This window comes from Sminthopsis crassicaudata, chromosome 1, assembly GCF_048593235.1.
Source record: "Sminthopsis crassicaudata isolate SCR6 chromosome 1, ASM4859323v1, whole genome shotgun sequence".
Taxonomy (NCBI): Eukaryota; Metazoa; Chordata; class Mammalia; order Dasyuromorphia; family Dasyuridae; genus Sminthopsis; species Sminthopsis crassicaudata.
Window position 1 is genome coordinate 442,345,667 of NC_133617.1, and position 17,833 is coordinate 442,363,499.

At 35.5% G+C, this 17,833-nt stretch overlaps 1 protein-coding gene across 1 annotated transcript in view; it reads right to left on the bottom strand.

Annotated features, from left to right (window-relative positions):
* The window catches only part of DOCK8 (dedicator of cytokinesis 8), a 324,685-nt gene that overhangs the window by 121,624 nt on the left and 185,228 nt on the right, over nucleotides 1-17,833 (bottom strand). Inside the window, 6 exon segments of the mRNA XM_074280659.1 lie at nucleotides 1,462-1,631; nucleotides 5,314-5,478; nucleotides 7,352-7,586; nucleotides 15,290-15,385; nucleotides 16,954-17,055; nucleotides 17,655-17,793. Coding sequence (XP_074136760.1) covers nucleotides 1,462-1,631; nucleotides 5,314-5,478; nucleotides 7,352-7,586; nucleotides 15,290-15,385; nucleotides 16,954-17,055; nucleotides 17,655-17,793 — 907 coding nt within the window.

The window sequence follows — 17,833 nt, forward strand, 5'->3', positions numbered from 1 at the left end:
AGTATGTAATATTTTTTAAAAATACAGCCTTGAATGACCTTTCAAAAGAAAGCAGGAATAGAAACATTATAGCTTAATGCACTATTGCTTTAAATCATGCTGCCATGACAATGAGTCATTTTAGAAATAGAATGGGAGGAGGTAAAAAACTCCTGATAGTTTCTATTGCAACTTTCTTTAGAGGAGACTTAAAAAATAAAGTTTTGCTTCTTAAAAGGAAATATGAGGAATTCAGAGAAACATGACAGATCTCTATGAATTAAAATTGCCCCAAATAAAAAACCCTGTCAACAACCTATAAGATGAGAACAAGGTGTAAATAACAACAACAACAAAAAAAAAAAAAAAACAATTAAAAGGAAATGAAGCTCTGGGCAACTGAAATAACCAGTATTGGTCCCAGAAAACAGATAAAGCAGAATAGGGCATTTTTTATAGAAAGCTGAGGGCTACAGAAGCAAAATGTATACAATTGTCAGTTCAAATCAAATCAAATCAAATCAAAACCCAGTTTTAAATTAGGGTTAGGAGGCTATCAATCAATTAACATTTAAGAGTCCATTATGTGCCAAGCACTATGCTAAGTGCCAGAGATACATAAATACGTGAGAGTCAGTTCCTGCCTTCAAGAAACTTACAATCTATTGAAAGAATCAGCATGCAAACACATATATACAAAACAAGCTATAGACAGGGCAAATAGGACACAATTAACAGAGCGAAGGTAGATTTAAAAAGTATTGGGAAAGGCTTTCTGTAGAAGGTGAGATTTTAGTTGGGATTAACAGAAGCTAGGGAGGGAGAACATTCTAGGCATGGGGGAAGCCAGAGAAAAATCCTGAAACCAAAATAAAGATGTTTTATTCATGGAACAGTTGGGAGGACAGTGTCACTAGATTGAAGAGCAGGTGGTGGGGAGTAAGGTCTAAGAAGACTGAAAAGGTAAGAAGAGAGGCTTTGAATGCCAAACAGCACTTTGTATTTGATCTTGGAAGTAATAGGGATTTCCTGAGGGGAGGCATGACATGGTCAGACCTAAACTTCACTGAAATCACCTTAATGGATGAATGGAAGATGGAGGGGAAGAAAGGAGAGGTAAGGAAGGCAGACCCAGTAAGTATAAGGTGATGAGGACCTGCACTAGAGAGGTAGCACTGTCAGGGAGAATGGGGTATATTCAAGAGATACTGCAGAAGGGAGATCAATAAGGCTTTGGGAACAACTTGGATGTGGGGTGTAAGAGAATAATGAAGGAATTCAGGGAGGACCCCTACATGGTGAGTCTGAGGGACTGAGAGAATGGTGTTGTTCTCTATAGTAATAGGGAAGTTATGAAGGAAGGAAGGTTTAGGAAGAAAGGTAATGAATTCCATTTCAAATGCATATGACTAAAATTAAAATAAAAGACATCCATTTAAAATTAAAATAATTTATGGCAAAACTTCCTTATTCTCTCCATACCTTTGAAGACATGATATTTTTAACTTCCTCATCTGGTGAAGTATGTATCCCGGCAATGTCTGGATTACTGTTGCTCATCACCCGGGCCTGCAGGAGTTTGGAATTCACAGCTGCTACTGAAGTTCGTCCAAATGTGTGGTAGCGAGGATCTGAGTGATTGGAACTAGTGGCTTCATCATATCCATCAGACGTATTCATTCAGTAAATGAGAGAGGGGAAAAATTGGCAAGATAACTTAATGAACTTCTGCTTAGCAAACAGCATCCTTGTCAAGTGAAGGGTAGTCCTAGTATGGGAGAAACATCTCAGAATATATTGGCTATGATGCTGACTCTCCTATTTATCAGCTAGATGACCTTAATCAAGTTATTTAAGTTTTCTTAGCCTCTGTTTCCTTGTTTGTAAAATGGAGATGATGAAATAATTTCCTTTGTCTTTATAGAGTGGTGGGGGGAAGCAATAGGTGTGGAATTGTGCAAATGCCATCAGACATGATTTTTATGTAGAGCAACTACATAGTACAGTGGATACAGCTGTCAAGCCTGGAATTTGGAAGACCTGAGTTCAAATTCTATCCCAGACATTTACTAGCTGTGACCACTTTGTAATGCCAGAGAAACTGAAGCAAGATAGAGATTAGAGAGTTTTTAATATTTTATTTTAGTGAGAGATTGGCTGGGGGGCAAAATAGGATTCATGTTGACTAGATGGGACTCTTGACTCAAAGCATCCAGCAGCGAGTGATGGATTCCAGGGATTCTTATAAGACTCCAACCATCAGGAGAACAAAGCAGGGCGGGGTTAGAGCTCTAGTGAGTGGGGAGGACCAGGAACCAGGATGTCTGAAATAGAAGATATGCCCCCCTCATCTTGAAACCATCTTCATTTTATGGCTCTATGGAATGCTAATGGTCAGGGCTCCTGTCCCTAATTATATGAGTCCTAATGGTCAGGAAGGGGGGTTGCCATCAGGAAGAGTGAGGCAGAATAATTCAGGGAAACTGAGGCAGAACAATTTAGGGAAACTGTGGCATAACATAACCCTATTTGCCTCAGTTTCCTCATCTGTACAATGAGTTAGAGAAAGCAATGATTAATTTAGCAGTGTTTTTTACTGGGCTTATATCCCAAAGAGATCTTAAAGAAGGGAAAGGGACCTACATATGCAAAAATGTTTGTGGCAGCCCTTCTTGTAGTGGCAAGAAAGTTGAAACTGTGTGGATGCCCATTAGTTGGAGAATGGCTGAATAAGTTAAGTCATTTAATGTTATGGAATATTATTGTTCTTAAGAAACAATCAGCAGGATAATTTCAGAGATGTCCGGAGAGATTTATATGAACTCATGCTAAGTGAAATGAGCAGAACCAGGAGATCATTGTACATGGCAACAAGATTATATGATGTTCAATTCTGAAGGACATGGCTCTTTTCAACAATGAGATGATTCAGGCCAGTTCCAATGATCTTGTGATGATGAGAACCATCTATACCCAGAGAGAGGACTATGGGAACTGAGTATGGATCACAACATAGCATTTTCACTCTTTTTGTTGTTGTTTGCTAGCATTTTATTTTCTTTCTCATTTTTTTCCTTTTTGATCTGATTTTTCTTATGCAGCAAGATAATTGTATGAATATATATATGCATATATCAGATTTAACATATATTTTTACCATGTAAAATATATATTGGATCACTTGCCATCTAAGAAGGGAGTGGGGGAAGAGGAGGAAATTGGAAAATAAGGTTTTGCAAAGGTTAATGTTGAAAAATTATCCATGCATGAATTTTGAAAAGAAAAAGTTTTAATAAAGAATAATAATAAAAAAGAAAGAAATGGCAAACCACTCCATTATCTTTGTCAAGAAAATCTCAAATGGGGTCATGAACAGTCAGATACAACGTTAACAAGAATTTTCCTTAACACTGCTTACAAGGAAAGTGGGGATTATATTGGGAAATGACTGTAAAAAATGAAAGTCATCAATAAGCTGTGAGTATGGCATGGTGAAAAGAATAAGTCTGGAATCAAAGGACCTAAGATTTGTCTTGACCCTTCTACTTAATACCATGTGATTTATCAATTTTTCCTCACTAGCCTTGGTTTTTCATTTATAATATGAAAGGGCTGAAGTAAATGAATTCAGAGGTCCTTTTGAGTTATACATTTATGGTTTATGATCCTAGGAGTCAATCAAGCCGAAATTAAAATAAGGAAACGAAATTGCTTGATAAAGTCCCTTTTCAGTTTAAAGTTCTTTAGAACACGTAGAAAAATTACAAAGATAAGTGATACAAGCTTATTAAATATAGAGATCAAGAATGACATAGTAGAGCGCTGGCCTTGGAGCAAAGAAAAACTAGGTTTAAGTGGTACCTCTGGTGATTTTACCCAGAGATCACAGTAGATGATGGCATGATGGAAAGAAAATGCTGAACTTAAAAGTCAGAGAGACCTAAAAATGAATCCTGAGCCTCAGACATTTTCTACATGAATTTCTCTCAGTGGCAGTTCCCTCATTTGTAAAATAGAGATAAAAATAGCATTTATCTCATTGGGTTGTTTTGAGAAGCAAAGCACTTATCACATATGTAAAGTGCTTTGCAAACCTTAAAATGTTGTTTTCAGTCATGTCTGACTCTTCTGGTGGTTTTCTTGACAAAGATACTGGAATGGTTTGCCATTTCTTTCTCCAGCTCATTTGTTGTTATTAATCCTTTATTCTCCAGAGGACCAATGACATTATGAGTGTGATGACAAGACTTCCCTGTGAATTAGATTTGAGGCAAACAGGGTTAAGTGACAGTTAGCAAATGTCTGGGGCCAGAGTTGAACTCAAGAAGATTGAGTCTTCTTGACTACCAGCTCATCATGTTATCCATTGCACCACCTAGCTCTAAAACAAACAAACAAGCTCCTTCCCCCAACAAAAAGTGCCTAACATGTATCAGGCACTGTTATAATTGCTATAATATAATTATAATAAAGGAAGCAAAAGATAGTCTCTACCCCCAAGGAGCTCACATTAATGGGAAGACAACATGTAAACAACAGTATATAAACACATATAGAGGATAAATAGTAAATAATTCGTAAAAGGAGAATTGAAAGGGGCTGGGAAAAGTTTTCTAAAGTTTTAGTTCAGTCAGTTAGGAAAGGCAGAAACGAGGAGGGAAAGTATTCCAGAAATGTAGGACAGCCAGAGAAAATAACTTCTGTGGGTCCTGGGCAACTCTCTTGAATATAACTGAAAGGCCAGATGTTTATCCACCTCTCCTTGCCAAGATCTTAGAGCAAAGATACTGTCCTTTGTATGGAACAGTGCAGCAAAACAAAGAGAGTTACCCTTGAAATCAAGTAAATCTGAATCTGAGATCTGAGTCCTATCTCCAGCCCAGACAACCTGTGAGCATAGATGAGTTGTTCAAACTCCCATTGTTTCAAGCAGCAATCTAAGACTATGATGCAGAGATGAGTTGACCTGCTTCAGTGGGAGGGGAGTTGTCCACATCAATCAAACAATACTGGAGTTATTCACATCGACAAAATTATGTCTGAGCCCCCCAAACTAATAAAACTCACCCTAAACCCACAAATCTATCCCAGATAATATTATCATTATAATTTATTCTTATATTGTTATTGTTTTCAAGACCATTTCAGTTGCCCTGGCATAACTTGGGACTGCAGGGAACCAATCATTCATTCAACACTGTCTCAAATGAATCACATCAGCATTGGGGGAGAATAAGGGGAGGAAGGGAAGAAGAAAAAGGAGGAGGCAAGAAGAGATGACTATAAGCCAAAAATAATTGACAAGTAATTATACCAAATTCTGTTCAGCATTACCTGATTTTGACATTTCCCTTTGAACATTAGGAAGGCGGAAAACATAATACACATATGAGGCCAAGAGGCAGTTCCGCCCATGTTGATCCTTGCTCAAATCCTTGCTGTTGTGAAGGCTGTTTGCTATTGAAACCACAGATTCAAAGGCAAACTGGGAAAAATTAGCTGAAGAACAAAGAGAAAGATAATTTCAGCATTCAGGTTCTCAAAGGAATTAAGACAATTTGGATTTTTGACTGAACCCAAACTCCTAATCAAAGAAGTCCAATGTCCTTGCTGAAGGCTGGGGGTTTTCTATAATTCTGATAGAGCCCAGTCTCCTTGCTAATTACTATCTGTCCCTCTCTCCTGCATCTTCCTGGTCTCTAACACTTAAGACTATACCTACAACAAAGAGATTGAAGTAAGTCCAGCTAAAGGATTCCATGTTGTTCTCTCGCCTATCCACAGATAGGGGTATGATAATCTATAATGGTGAAGGGAAGGGGAGGGAAAGAGAGAAGAAAAAGAAAAAAGGAAGGAAAGAAGGAAGACAGGGAGGAAAGGAGGGAGGGAAAAAGAGGAGGAAAGAAGAAAGGAAGGATGGAAGAAAGATAGGACCCCAATTACGATTTTCTTGACAAAGATACTAGAGTGGTTTGCCATTGTCTTCTCTGGTTCATTTTACAAATGACAAAACTGAGATAAAAAAGGTTAAGTGACTTGCCCAGGGTCACACAGTTGTTGAGTGTCTAAGGCTGCATTTGAACTCAGGAAGATGAATTTTTCTGACTCCAGATGAGAGAACACTATCTACTGTGTCACCTACTGACTGACCTTCCTAATTTCTCTTAGGAACTGAAGAAGAAGAAGAAGAAGAAGAAGAAGAAGAAGAAGAAGAAGAAGAAGAAGAAGAAGAAGAAGAAGAAGAAGAAGAAGAAGAAGAAGAAGAAGAAGAAGAAGAAGAAGAAGAAGAAGAAGAAGAAGAAGAAGAAGAAGAAGAAGAAGAAGAAGAAGAAGAAGAAGAAGAAGAAGAAGAAGAAGAAGAAGAAGAAGAAGAAGAGGAAGAAGAAGAAGAGGAAGAAGAAGAAGAAGAAGAAGAAGAAGAAGAAGAAAGAAGAAGAGGAAGAGGAAGAAGAAGAAGAAGAGGAAGAAGAGGAAGAGGAAGAAGAAGAAGAAGAGGAAGAAGAAGAAGAAGAAGAAGAAGAAGAAGAAGAAGAAGAGGAAGAGGAAGAAGAAGAGGAAGAAGAGGAAGAGGAAGAGGAAGAAGAAGAGGAAGAAGAAGAAGAAGAAGAAGAAGAAGAAGAAGAAGAAGAAGAAGAAGAAGAAGAAGAAGAAGAAGAAGAAGAAGAAGAAGAAGAAGAGGAAGAGGAAGAAGAAGAAGAGGAAAAAGAAGAAGAAGAAGAAGTAATCCTTATTGTCAAGGTAATTATAACACAGCTTTAGCCCTTCTTGTGTACTTTATTCTCACTTCATTTTCACTGTCAGTCCACTTCTGAATGATCACTCACAACAACTATTCTCAAGCCAAACACTTGTCACTTCCTAATCTCATGTGTTCTTTTTTTTTTTTTTTTGGTCTGTTTTGTTTTTTGCTGAGGTAATTAAGAGTTAAGTGACTTGCACAGGGTCAAACAGTATTAAGACAGTATTAAGTGTCTGAGGCTGAATTTGAACTCAGGTCCTCCTGACTTCAGGGCAGGCACTCTATTCACTGCATCATCTAGCTGCCCCTCATGCATTTTTAATTTACAGTTTCTCTAATCTCATTTAGAATTATTCAGAGCATATACCCAACACTAATCCCCACTTCTTTTCTTCTCATTCTTATTATACTTCTAGGCCTCTGACTAGAATTGCCATTATTGACTTCTCTTTTTAGCATGGACAGGAAATGGGGAGAAAATCTGCCTGTGAAGAGGCAGCACCTATATTTCATCCTTTTTCAGCACAATTTCAAGAACTCCCATCTAGGCGTTTGGATTGTTTTCCCCCTGCTTCCTTTCTGATTCCAGCATTCTTTCCCTAGATCTTGATGCTAGTCCAAAGTCCAGAGTACCTGTCTGGCCTGCAATGACCATGGGTTGTATAGACAGCTGAAAAAGCTTATCTAAAATCTGGTGCAGAAACAACACGAGGGGCTCCAGGCGGGAGGAATTCAGACAGATGATACTTAATTTCAGTTCATGTTCCAGATTAGCTTCTGTGATCTTTTGGTCCAGCACTCTGATGGGAAAAGTGACTTGACTTTCCAGAGAATGACAGAGAGTAAAAAACTTCTCTAGGTGGTTGTCCTGTATAGGCAAAGTTAAGAAGACATGGGTGATTGCCTGCTGCTAGGGAAGTAGCACATATTAGTATTCTAAGCAGTGAATTGGAGATGAATAAAAATGATTAAAATGTACTTTGGAGGAAGAAAAGAGAAGTACAATAGCAAATGCCTTTGAAATGGCTAGATCTAAGGGTATGACATTACTTAGTATGACTGCATGCACACTACAGGTGCTCAATAAATATTAATTGAATAGAAAATTGGATGTAGTGCCAAACATGTTCTCTGAACAAATGCCAGCATCCTGAGCATGCACATTATTAAGGAAGGAGGGCTGTTGACCAGGCATCCTGATTAAGAAGCAATTGATGAGCTGGTGAATTAAGGACAGGTAGGGGAAACAAAGATCTAATGAAATATAACTAAGATATATGTCAAGGAAATCCAAGAGGGAGAGAAAGCTACCTATCCCTGTAATGAATGTTTAATATGTAAATTAAAACAATTATTTAAGTACCTACTAGATAAAGAAGAGTCATGTAGATTCTGAGGAAAATGTGGATTTGAGATAAAATGTGGTTCTTGACATTAAGGAACTTGCAGTCTTACTTTGTCCAACTTTATTCCAATAAACTTGATAACTTAAATGAAATGGATGAATACCTTCAAGAATATAGGTTGCCCAGTTAACAGAGAAAGAAGTAAATTGGTTAAATAGTCCCATTTCAGAAAAAGAAATAGAACAAGCTATTAATCAACTCTCTAAGAAAAAATCCCAGGACCAGATGGATTTACATGTGAATTCTACCAAACATTTAAAGAACTAACTCACTCCAATGCTATATAAACTATTTGAAAAAATAGGGAATGAAGGAGTCCTATTAAATTCCTTTTATGACACAGATGTGGTACTGATACCTAAAACTGGGTAGGACAAAAACAGAAAAAGAAAATTATAGACCAATCTTCCTAATGAACATTGATGCAAAAATCTTAAATAAAATATTAGCAAAAAGATTACAGAAAATCATCCCCAGAATAATACAACATGACCAAGTAGGATTTATACCAGGAATGCAGGGCTGTTCAATATTAGGAAAACTATTAACATAATTGACTATATCAGTAACCAAATTAACAAAAACCATATGATCATCTTAATAGATGCAGAAAAAGCATTTGATAAAATCCAACACCCATTCTTATTAAAAACATTAGAGATATAGGAATAAATGGACTTTTACTCAAAATAATCAGTAGTATCTATTTAAAATCATCTAAGTAAGCATCATATGTAATGGTGATAAAGTGGAAATATTCCCAATAAAATCAGGAGTGAAACAAGGTTGCCCACTTTCACCTTTACTATTCAATATTGTATACCTTTGGCAATAAGAGATGAAAAAGAGATTAAAGGAATTAGAATAGGTAATGAGAAAATCAAATTATCATTTTTTGCAGATGATATGATGGTATACTTAGAGAACCCCAGAGATTCTACTAAAAAAAGCTATTAGAAATAATCCACATCTTTAGCAAAGTTTCAGGATACAAAAGAAGCACTAGAGATCATTATTGATCACAAAATAGAAAATTTTGATTATATCAAATTGAAAAGTTTTTGTACAAACAAAACTGTAATCTTCTTTTCTCTAAATTGTAATCGTTCTCTAGGAACAGTTCTCTTAGGGGGCTTCTGGAGGCAGCCTTCATTTCAGTTCAGTTCAATAATCCCAAATGCAGCCAGGAGTTAAAGTCCAAATCCTTTATTGTGTCTTTCAAAGTCCTGAATCTTTTCCTGGACCCAGTTAGCTTTAATAGAGGCCTATCTCTCTCCTTGGTTCCAAGAGCTCCCTCCGAATCTCTCCCACCAGCTTTAGCCTCTCATCCTTCCAATGTCTCCAGCTAGCACAAAGGTGGAAGTTGGAATGAATCTTGACTCTGAATCTCCCAAAGTCCTTCCAAAGTTCTCCTTGGCATTGAGAGCTTTTTGCTTATATATGCTGCCCACTGAGTACACACCAATCATTTCATCACTAGGAAACCATTATTTGTTGTAGGATTAAATCAATGCTAAATTAGATTTAACCATTGTCTCCTCAATTCCACTCAGTACCTTGTTTCAAGTTCTGGCCCATAACATCTCCTTGTAGGATCAGATCAACCATGCTAAATTAGATAATTATTGTCTCTATTCATTCCAGTGACTTAGCACCTTGTAAGAATCCTAACACAAAACTAATGCAGACAAGATTAGAAGGGAAGCAATAAACTGGGAAAACATTTTTATAGTCAACGATTCTGATAAAGGCCTTATTTTCAAAATATATAGAGAGAATTGACTCTAATTTATAAGAAATCAAGCCATTCTCCAATTGATAAATGGTCAAAGGATACAAATAGCCAATTCTCAGATGAAAAAATTGAAACGATTTCTAGCCTTATGAAAATTCAAATCAATTCAATCAATTCAAATCAATGCAAATTAAGTCAACTCTGAGATACATATGTCAGATTAGCTAGAATGAGAGGGAAAGATAATGTGCAATGTTGGAAGGGATGGGGGAAAACAGGGACACTGATACATTATTGGTGAAATTGTGAATACATTCAGCCATTCTAGAGAGCGATTTGGAACTATGTTCAAAAAGTTATCAGACTGTGCATGCCCTTTTATCCAGCAGTGTTACTACTGTGCTCATATTCCAAAATATCTTAAAGAAGGGAAAGGGACCTGTATGTGCAAGAATGTTTGTGGCAGCCCTCTTTGTAATAGCCAGAAACTGGAAACTGAGTGGATGCCCATCAATTGAAGAATAGCTGAATAAATTGTGGTATATGAATATTAAGGAATATTATTGCTCTATAAGAAATGACCAGCAGGATGCTTTCATAAAGGCCTGGAGAGATGTACATGAACTAATGCTGAGTGAAATGAGCAGGACCAGGAGAACATTATATACTTCAACAACAATACTATATGATGGTCAATTCTGATGGATGTGTCCCTCTTCAACAATGAGATGAACCAAATCAGTTCCAATAGAGCAGTAATGAATTGAACCAACTACACCCAGCAAAAGAACTCTGGGAAATGAGTATGAACCACTTCATAGAAGAAATCCCTCTATTTTTGTCTGCCTGCATTTTTAAATTTTCTTCACAGGTTAATTATACTCTATTTCAAAGTCCAATTCTTTTTGTACAGCAAAATAACTATATGGACATGTATGCATATATTGTATTTAACTTATACTTTAACATATTTAACATGTATTGGTCAACCTGCCATCAGGGGGAGGGGTAGAGGGAGGGGAAAAATTGGAACAAAAGGTTTTGCAATTGTCAATGATGAAAAATTACCCATGCATATATCTTGTAAATAAAAAGCTATAATAAAAAAAGTTACAGGATATAAAATAAACATATATAAATCATCAGCATTCTTATATATCACTAACAAAATCCAACAGTTAGAGATGCAAAGAGAAATTCCATTTAAAGTAACTGCCAATAGTATAAAATATTTGGGAATCTACCTGCCAAGGGAAAGTCAGGAACTCTGTGATCAAAACTACAAAATACTTTCCACACAAATAAAGTCAGATATAACCAATTGGAAAAATATTAAGTGCTCTGGGATAGGTCGAGCAAATATAATCAAGATGACAATACTCCCTAAACTAATCTATTTATTTAGTGCTATACCAATCAGATTTCCAAAAAGCTATTTTAATAACCTAGAAAAAATAACAACAAAATTGATCTGGAAGAACAAAAGGTCAAGACTTTCAAGGGAACTAATGAAAAAAAAAAATCGAATGAAGGTGGCCTAGCTATACCTGATCTAAAACTATATTATAAAGCAGCAGTCACCAAAACTATTTGGTATTGGCTAAGAAATAGGTTAGTTGATTGGGGGAATAGGTTAAGTTCACAAGACAAAATAATCAATAACTATAACAATCTAGTGTTTGACAAACCCAGAGATCCTAACTTTTGGGATAAGAATTCACTATTTGACAAAAACTGCTGGGAAAACTGGAATTTAGTATGCCAGAAATTAGGCATGGACCCACACTTAACACCTTATATACTAAGATAAGATCAAAATGGGTCCATGATTTAGGCATAAAGAATGAGATCATAAACTAATTAGAGGAACATAGGATAGTTTACCTCTCAGACTTGTGGAGAAAGAAGGAATTTGTGACCAAAGAAGAACTAGAGATCATTACTGATCACAAAATAGAAAATTTAGATTATATGAAACTAAAATGCCTTTTATACAAACAAAACTAATGCAAACAAGATTAGAAGGGAAACAATAAACTGGGAAAACATCTTTATAGTTAAAGATTCTGATAAAGGCCTCATTTCCAAAATATATAGAGAATTTACTCTAATTTATAAATCAAAGTCATTCTCCAATTGATAAATGGTCAAAGGATATGAACAATTTTCAGACAAAGAAATTGAAACTATTTCTAGTCATATGAAAAGGTGTTCCAAATCATTATTGATCAGAGAAATGCAAATTAAGACAACTGCAAGATACCACTACACATCTCTCAGATTGGCTAAGATGACAGGAAAAGATAATGAAGAATGTTTAGGGGATGTGGGAAAATTGGGACACTGAGGCATTATTGGTGGAGTTGTGAATAGATCCAACCATTCTGGAGAGCAATTTGGAACTATGCTCAAAAAGTTGTCAAACTGTTTGACCCAGCAGTGCTACTACTGGGCTTATATCCCAAGGAAATACTAAAGAAGGGAAAGGGACCTGTATGTACCAAAATGTCTGTGGCAGCCCTTTTTGTAGAAACTGGAAAATGAATGGATGCCCATCAATTAGAGAATGGTTGGGTAAATTATGGTATATGAATGTTTTGGAATATTATTGTTCTGTAAGAAAAGATACCTGGGAATGAGTGTGGACCATAACATAGCATTTATATTCTTTCTGTTATTGTTTGCTTGAATTTTTCTTTTTCTTCCCAGGTTATTTTTACCTTCTTTATAAATCCGATTTTTCTTGTATTGCAAGACAACTGTATAAATATGTATACATATATTGTATTTAAAATATACTTTAACATATTTAACATGTATAGGATTACCTGCTATCTGGGAGGAAGAGTGGAGGGAAGGAAGGGAAAAATTCGAACAGAAGTTTTTGCAAGGGTCACTATTGAAAAATTACCCATGCATATTTTAAAATTATTATTATAGCTTTTTATTTACAAGATATATGCATGGTTAATTTTTCAGCATTGAGAATTACAAAACTTTTTGTTCCAATTTCTCCCCTCCTTCCCCCCCAGCTCCTCCCCCATGCATATGATTTGTCAAAAAAAAGCCATAATTTAAAAAAAAAAAAAAAAAAAGGAGCTTGCAGTCAAATAGGGAAAGAAAGAAGCAAGATATTATAAGGACATTAGAGAAATTTGCTTTATAAAGCAAATTGTTCTGGAAGAGAGATCAGTGAAGAATTCCTGGATAAGGTGGTGTTTCATTTGAGGTTTAAAGTATTTGAGGTATTTAATAGACAAATAAAAGGAGAAAGCAGTAAGACATGAACGTATAATAAATATACTCCAGTTCAGCTAGAACTGAGTAGAGTATGCAGAGGTCTAGCCACTACGAAAAGAGCTGCCACAAACATTTTGGCACATACAGGTCCCTTTCCCCTCTTTTGTATTTCTTAGGGATATAAGACCAGTAGTAGCACTGCTGGATCAAAGGGTATGAACAGTTTGATAACTTTTGGGGCATAGTTCCAAATTGCTCTCCAGAATGGCTAGATTCTTTTACAACTCCACCAACAATGTATCAGTGTCCCAGTTTTCCCACATCCCCTCCAACATTCATCATTATTTTTTTCCTATCATCTTAGCCAATCTGACAGGTGTGTAGTGGTATCTCAGAGTTGTCTTAATTTGCATTTCTCTGATCAGTAGTGATTTGGAACATTCTTTCATATGAGTGGATATAGTTTCAATTTCATCATCTGAGAATTGTCTGTTCATATCCTTTGACCATTTATCAATTGGAGAATGGTTTGATTTCTTTTAGAGTCAGTTCTCTATATATTTTGGAGATGAGGCCTTTATCAGAACCTTTAACTGTAAAAATATTTTCCCAATTTGTTACTTCCCTTCTAATCTTGTTTGTATTAGTATTATTTGTACAGAAACTTTTTAGTTTGATGTAATCAAAATCTTCTATTTTGTGATCAATAATGATCTCTACTTCTCCTTTGGTAATAATTCCTTCCTCCTCCACAAGTCTGAGAGGTAGACTATTCTCTGTTCCTCTAATCTATTTATGATCTCATTCTTTATGCCTAAATCATGGACCCATTTTGATCTTATCTTGGTATATGGTGTTAAGTGTGGATCCATATCTAATTTCTGCCATACTAATTTCCAGTTTTCCCAACAGTTTTTTTTCAAATAATGAATTTTTATCCCAAATGTTGGTATCTTTGGGTTTGTCAAAGATTAGATTGCTATAGATGTACCCATTTTTGTCCTTTGTACCTAATCTGTTCCACTGATTGACTAGTCTATTTCTTAGCCAATACCAAATGCTTTTGGTGACTGCTGCTATATAATATAGCTTTAGATCAGGTACACCTTGACCACCTTCATCTGACTTTTTTTTTTTTTTCATTAATTCCCTTGAAATTCTCGACCTTTTATTCTTCCAAATGAATTTTGCTGTTATTTTTTCTAGGTCATTAAAATAGTTTCTTGGGAGTCTGATTGGTATAGCACTAAATAAATAGATTAGTTTTGGGAGTATTGTCATCTTTATTATATTTGCTCGGCTTATCCACGAGCACTGAATTATTTAAATCTGACTTTATTTTACAAGTGCCTTGTAATTTTGCTCATATAATTCCTGACTTTTCTTTGGTAGATGGATTCCCAAATATTTTATACTCTCAACATTTGTTTGGAATGGAATTTCTCTTTGTATCTTTTGCTAGCGACTAACTTTCAATAACCCATAGGGATACCTCTTTTTCTATAAAGAAAGGAAATAGAAAAGAGAAGTTATGATAATGAAAAGGTTTGGAAAATGATAGTTGTAGAGATGAGGAAGTTCATGTCAGATGTTCTCAGTTTCCTAAGTAAAGTGGTTACTTACTTTACATATTATAGTAGAAAGGACAGTTGATTTACATGACTTTTTTTTTTTTTTTTTTTTTTTTTGCAAAGTTTCTTAGTTTAATCACAAGGGATTTGATTCAGGCATTTGATACTTGCAAGGAATTTTTTTTAAAAAGATGAAACTTTAAAGCGTTATGAATGCTTCATAAAGAAATTCAATTGATTAATTTTTATTTGTATTGGAAATACCCACAATGTCCCACAGCAGAGTAGATCTCTAGAAAGTTGAAGTTGGAGGCATGGAGACCTGGTTTCACTTCCTACTGATGTCACAAAGCTAGATGACTACAGCCAAATTCTTTATTCTCCCTTTAACCTCAAGCAGCTCTCCAAATCATATCTACTAAGTTACAGATTTAGGTAGTATTTATAGCAGTAAAGGGACTACCCATATCGAGGGGATCATCAACAGAACACTAGTACATATGGAACAACCAGGGTTTTCATTTGTCATTTTCTACTCTAGAATAGTATTATTTTTGACCCCCATAATTAAATTTATTGTATCTGTCTCCCTATTAGCCATTTCCTTTTGGCCCCTTACCTGGGTATGGACAGAAGAAACAGCCAGGACTTCAATGTTAAATACTCCCTTATGTCCTTCAACCCATTTAAAGGGAGGGTTTTGTGGAGGAACCTTCTGTAAGAAAAGAAAAACAAGAGAAATCAATAACAATTGTCATTTCTTATTAAATGGCAGCAACATAAAGAGGTACAATTGAAGTTTGCTTGAATAAATAACTTAAAAGAAAAATAACAATAATAATTAAATTCAAGTACAACATTAGAGGCTCTTGGGAAATTAGGGGAGGGAAAGGATAATCATTGATTAAGCATCTCTGGCCTACCATATGTGGTTGTGTAGGGGCAGCCAGGTGCCACAGTGGATAGAGTACCAGGTCTGGAGTCAGGAAGACTCCTCTTCATGAGTTCAAATCTGGTGTCAGATATGGAGCTGTATTAAGTCCTGAGAAAATTATTTAACTATGTTTGGTTCAGTTTCCTCATTTGTAAATGAGCTGGAGAAGGAATGGCAAACTGCTCCAGGACCTTTGTCAAGAAAACCTTGAATGGGATCATATAACTGAAAATACAAACAACTATGTACAAATAAAATATATGTCTCATATAGTGTATCTAGATATCTTTCTATCTATCTAGTTTTTGGAGAATAGCGAAATATCTCCTTCCTTTTTTGACATTTCTCTTTTCAAGAATTCTATCAGCACAATGGGAAGTTTACTATAGAGTGGAAAACATGAAATCTGTCTAAGACTCTTCTCTGGGTACCCAGAAGAGTTAGAGGGATAGAGGGTACTATTATTAAAGTAATAAAATTTTTGAAATCATAAAGAGCTTAAATATTTTGGATGAAAATTTTATTTTATTTATTTTTTTAAATTTTATTAAAGCTTTTTATTTACAAAGCATATGCATGGGTAATTCTTCCAACATTGACCCTTGAAAAACTCCCCTCCTTCCTCCCATCCCCTCCCCCAGCTGGCAGGTAGTCCAATACATGTTAGATATGCTGAAATACATGTCAAATCCAATATATGTATACATATCTATATAGTTATCTTGTTGCACAAGAAAAATCAGATCAAGAAGGAAGAAAAGGGAAAAACTGAGAAAGAAAACAAAATGCAAGCAAATAACAACAGAGATAGTGAGAATGCCATGTTGTGTTCCACACTGTGGGTGTAGATGGCTCTCTTTATCACTGAACAAGTGGAACTGGTTTGAATCATCTCATTCTTGAAGAGAGTTGGGTGAAATTTTTTTTAAATTCATAAAATGTTAAGAGCTAAAAGGGACCTTCAGTTTCAATTAGTCTAACCTCTTGTTTTACAGATGAAGAAATTGAAGCTCAAAGGGTGATTTGCTTTGGATCACTAAGGTAGCAAATATCAGAGGTGAAATTCAAACTCATGCTTTTTGATTCAAAATCTCTTGTACTTTCTACTTTTTCATGTTGCTTCCTGGTGGAATTCTGTATATATATTGTTAGTGACCTCTGTTTGAAGAGAAATAGATTGTGTTCAACATATCAGCATTTACAGTGTTTGGCACTGAACTAAGGGCTAGAAGTGCAAAAAAGAGCCCCCGACCTCAAGGAACTTATATTTTAACAGGAAAAACAACATGAAAATAATCAGGTACCTACAAGAAATACATAAAACAGTTGGAAGGAAGTTTATTGATTACCTCTGGGGAGTGCATTGAGTAGCTGGGAGGAAGTTTTTCCAAAGCAACAGGAAGACAGTAAGATCCAGTTTGAAGGCGTTCATTAAAGAGAATTGGCAACCACTGAAACAGATAACATAAGGGATAAATTGTTATTTATTGTAGTTCCTCATTCTGACAACTCATCTAGCTCATAGATATTGACTAATGTTCATCTAAACAATAATTTCTGCAAAATTCTTTGCATTTTAAATCTCTTGATAGCTCTAAGAACAGTAATACTGATGATTCCCTGGAATGCTGCTCCTCTGTATTCAGGACCAAAGAAAATGTATTTTTTCCATTATTGGAAAATATTTTACCATGACAATATCACTGTTTATTATACTTTAAAATAGTTTAATAGTACAAAAATGTCTTATTATTTCCTTAATTTAAAAATCGTCTTGTATGACACATCTAGATTACAACATGGAAAGGGAGAGCTAAAAATGAGATTGGGTAAATGGTCATTTTTCCAATATCTATTATCTGTGTGTGCCCTTTCCATTTCTGAGAATATGTCATTTGCCAAATTAAGTGCCAAATTCTGCACTTCACTATAATAGGATCTAGACATTTTCTTAAGAAAAGATGATATGATTTAGTTGTTGATTTCTCCAAGAATTTTTGAAGGTCTAAGGAAAGTGAAAGGTAAATCATTAGGTTTGAAATCAACTCACTGAATATCCCAGGAGACTTTCTATTGAAGTGCCTTGTTTTTGATGACAGCTAATATGATAGAATGTGAAGAGAAGATGGTGATTGACTGTGAGTTTAGCAGGTAGTTTAATTTTCACTTCTTCATAAAAATCTGGAGACCTGTTTGGAAAGCACAAAGAATCAGGCATGAATGAAAATC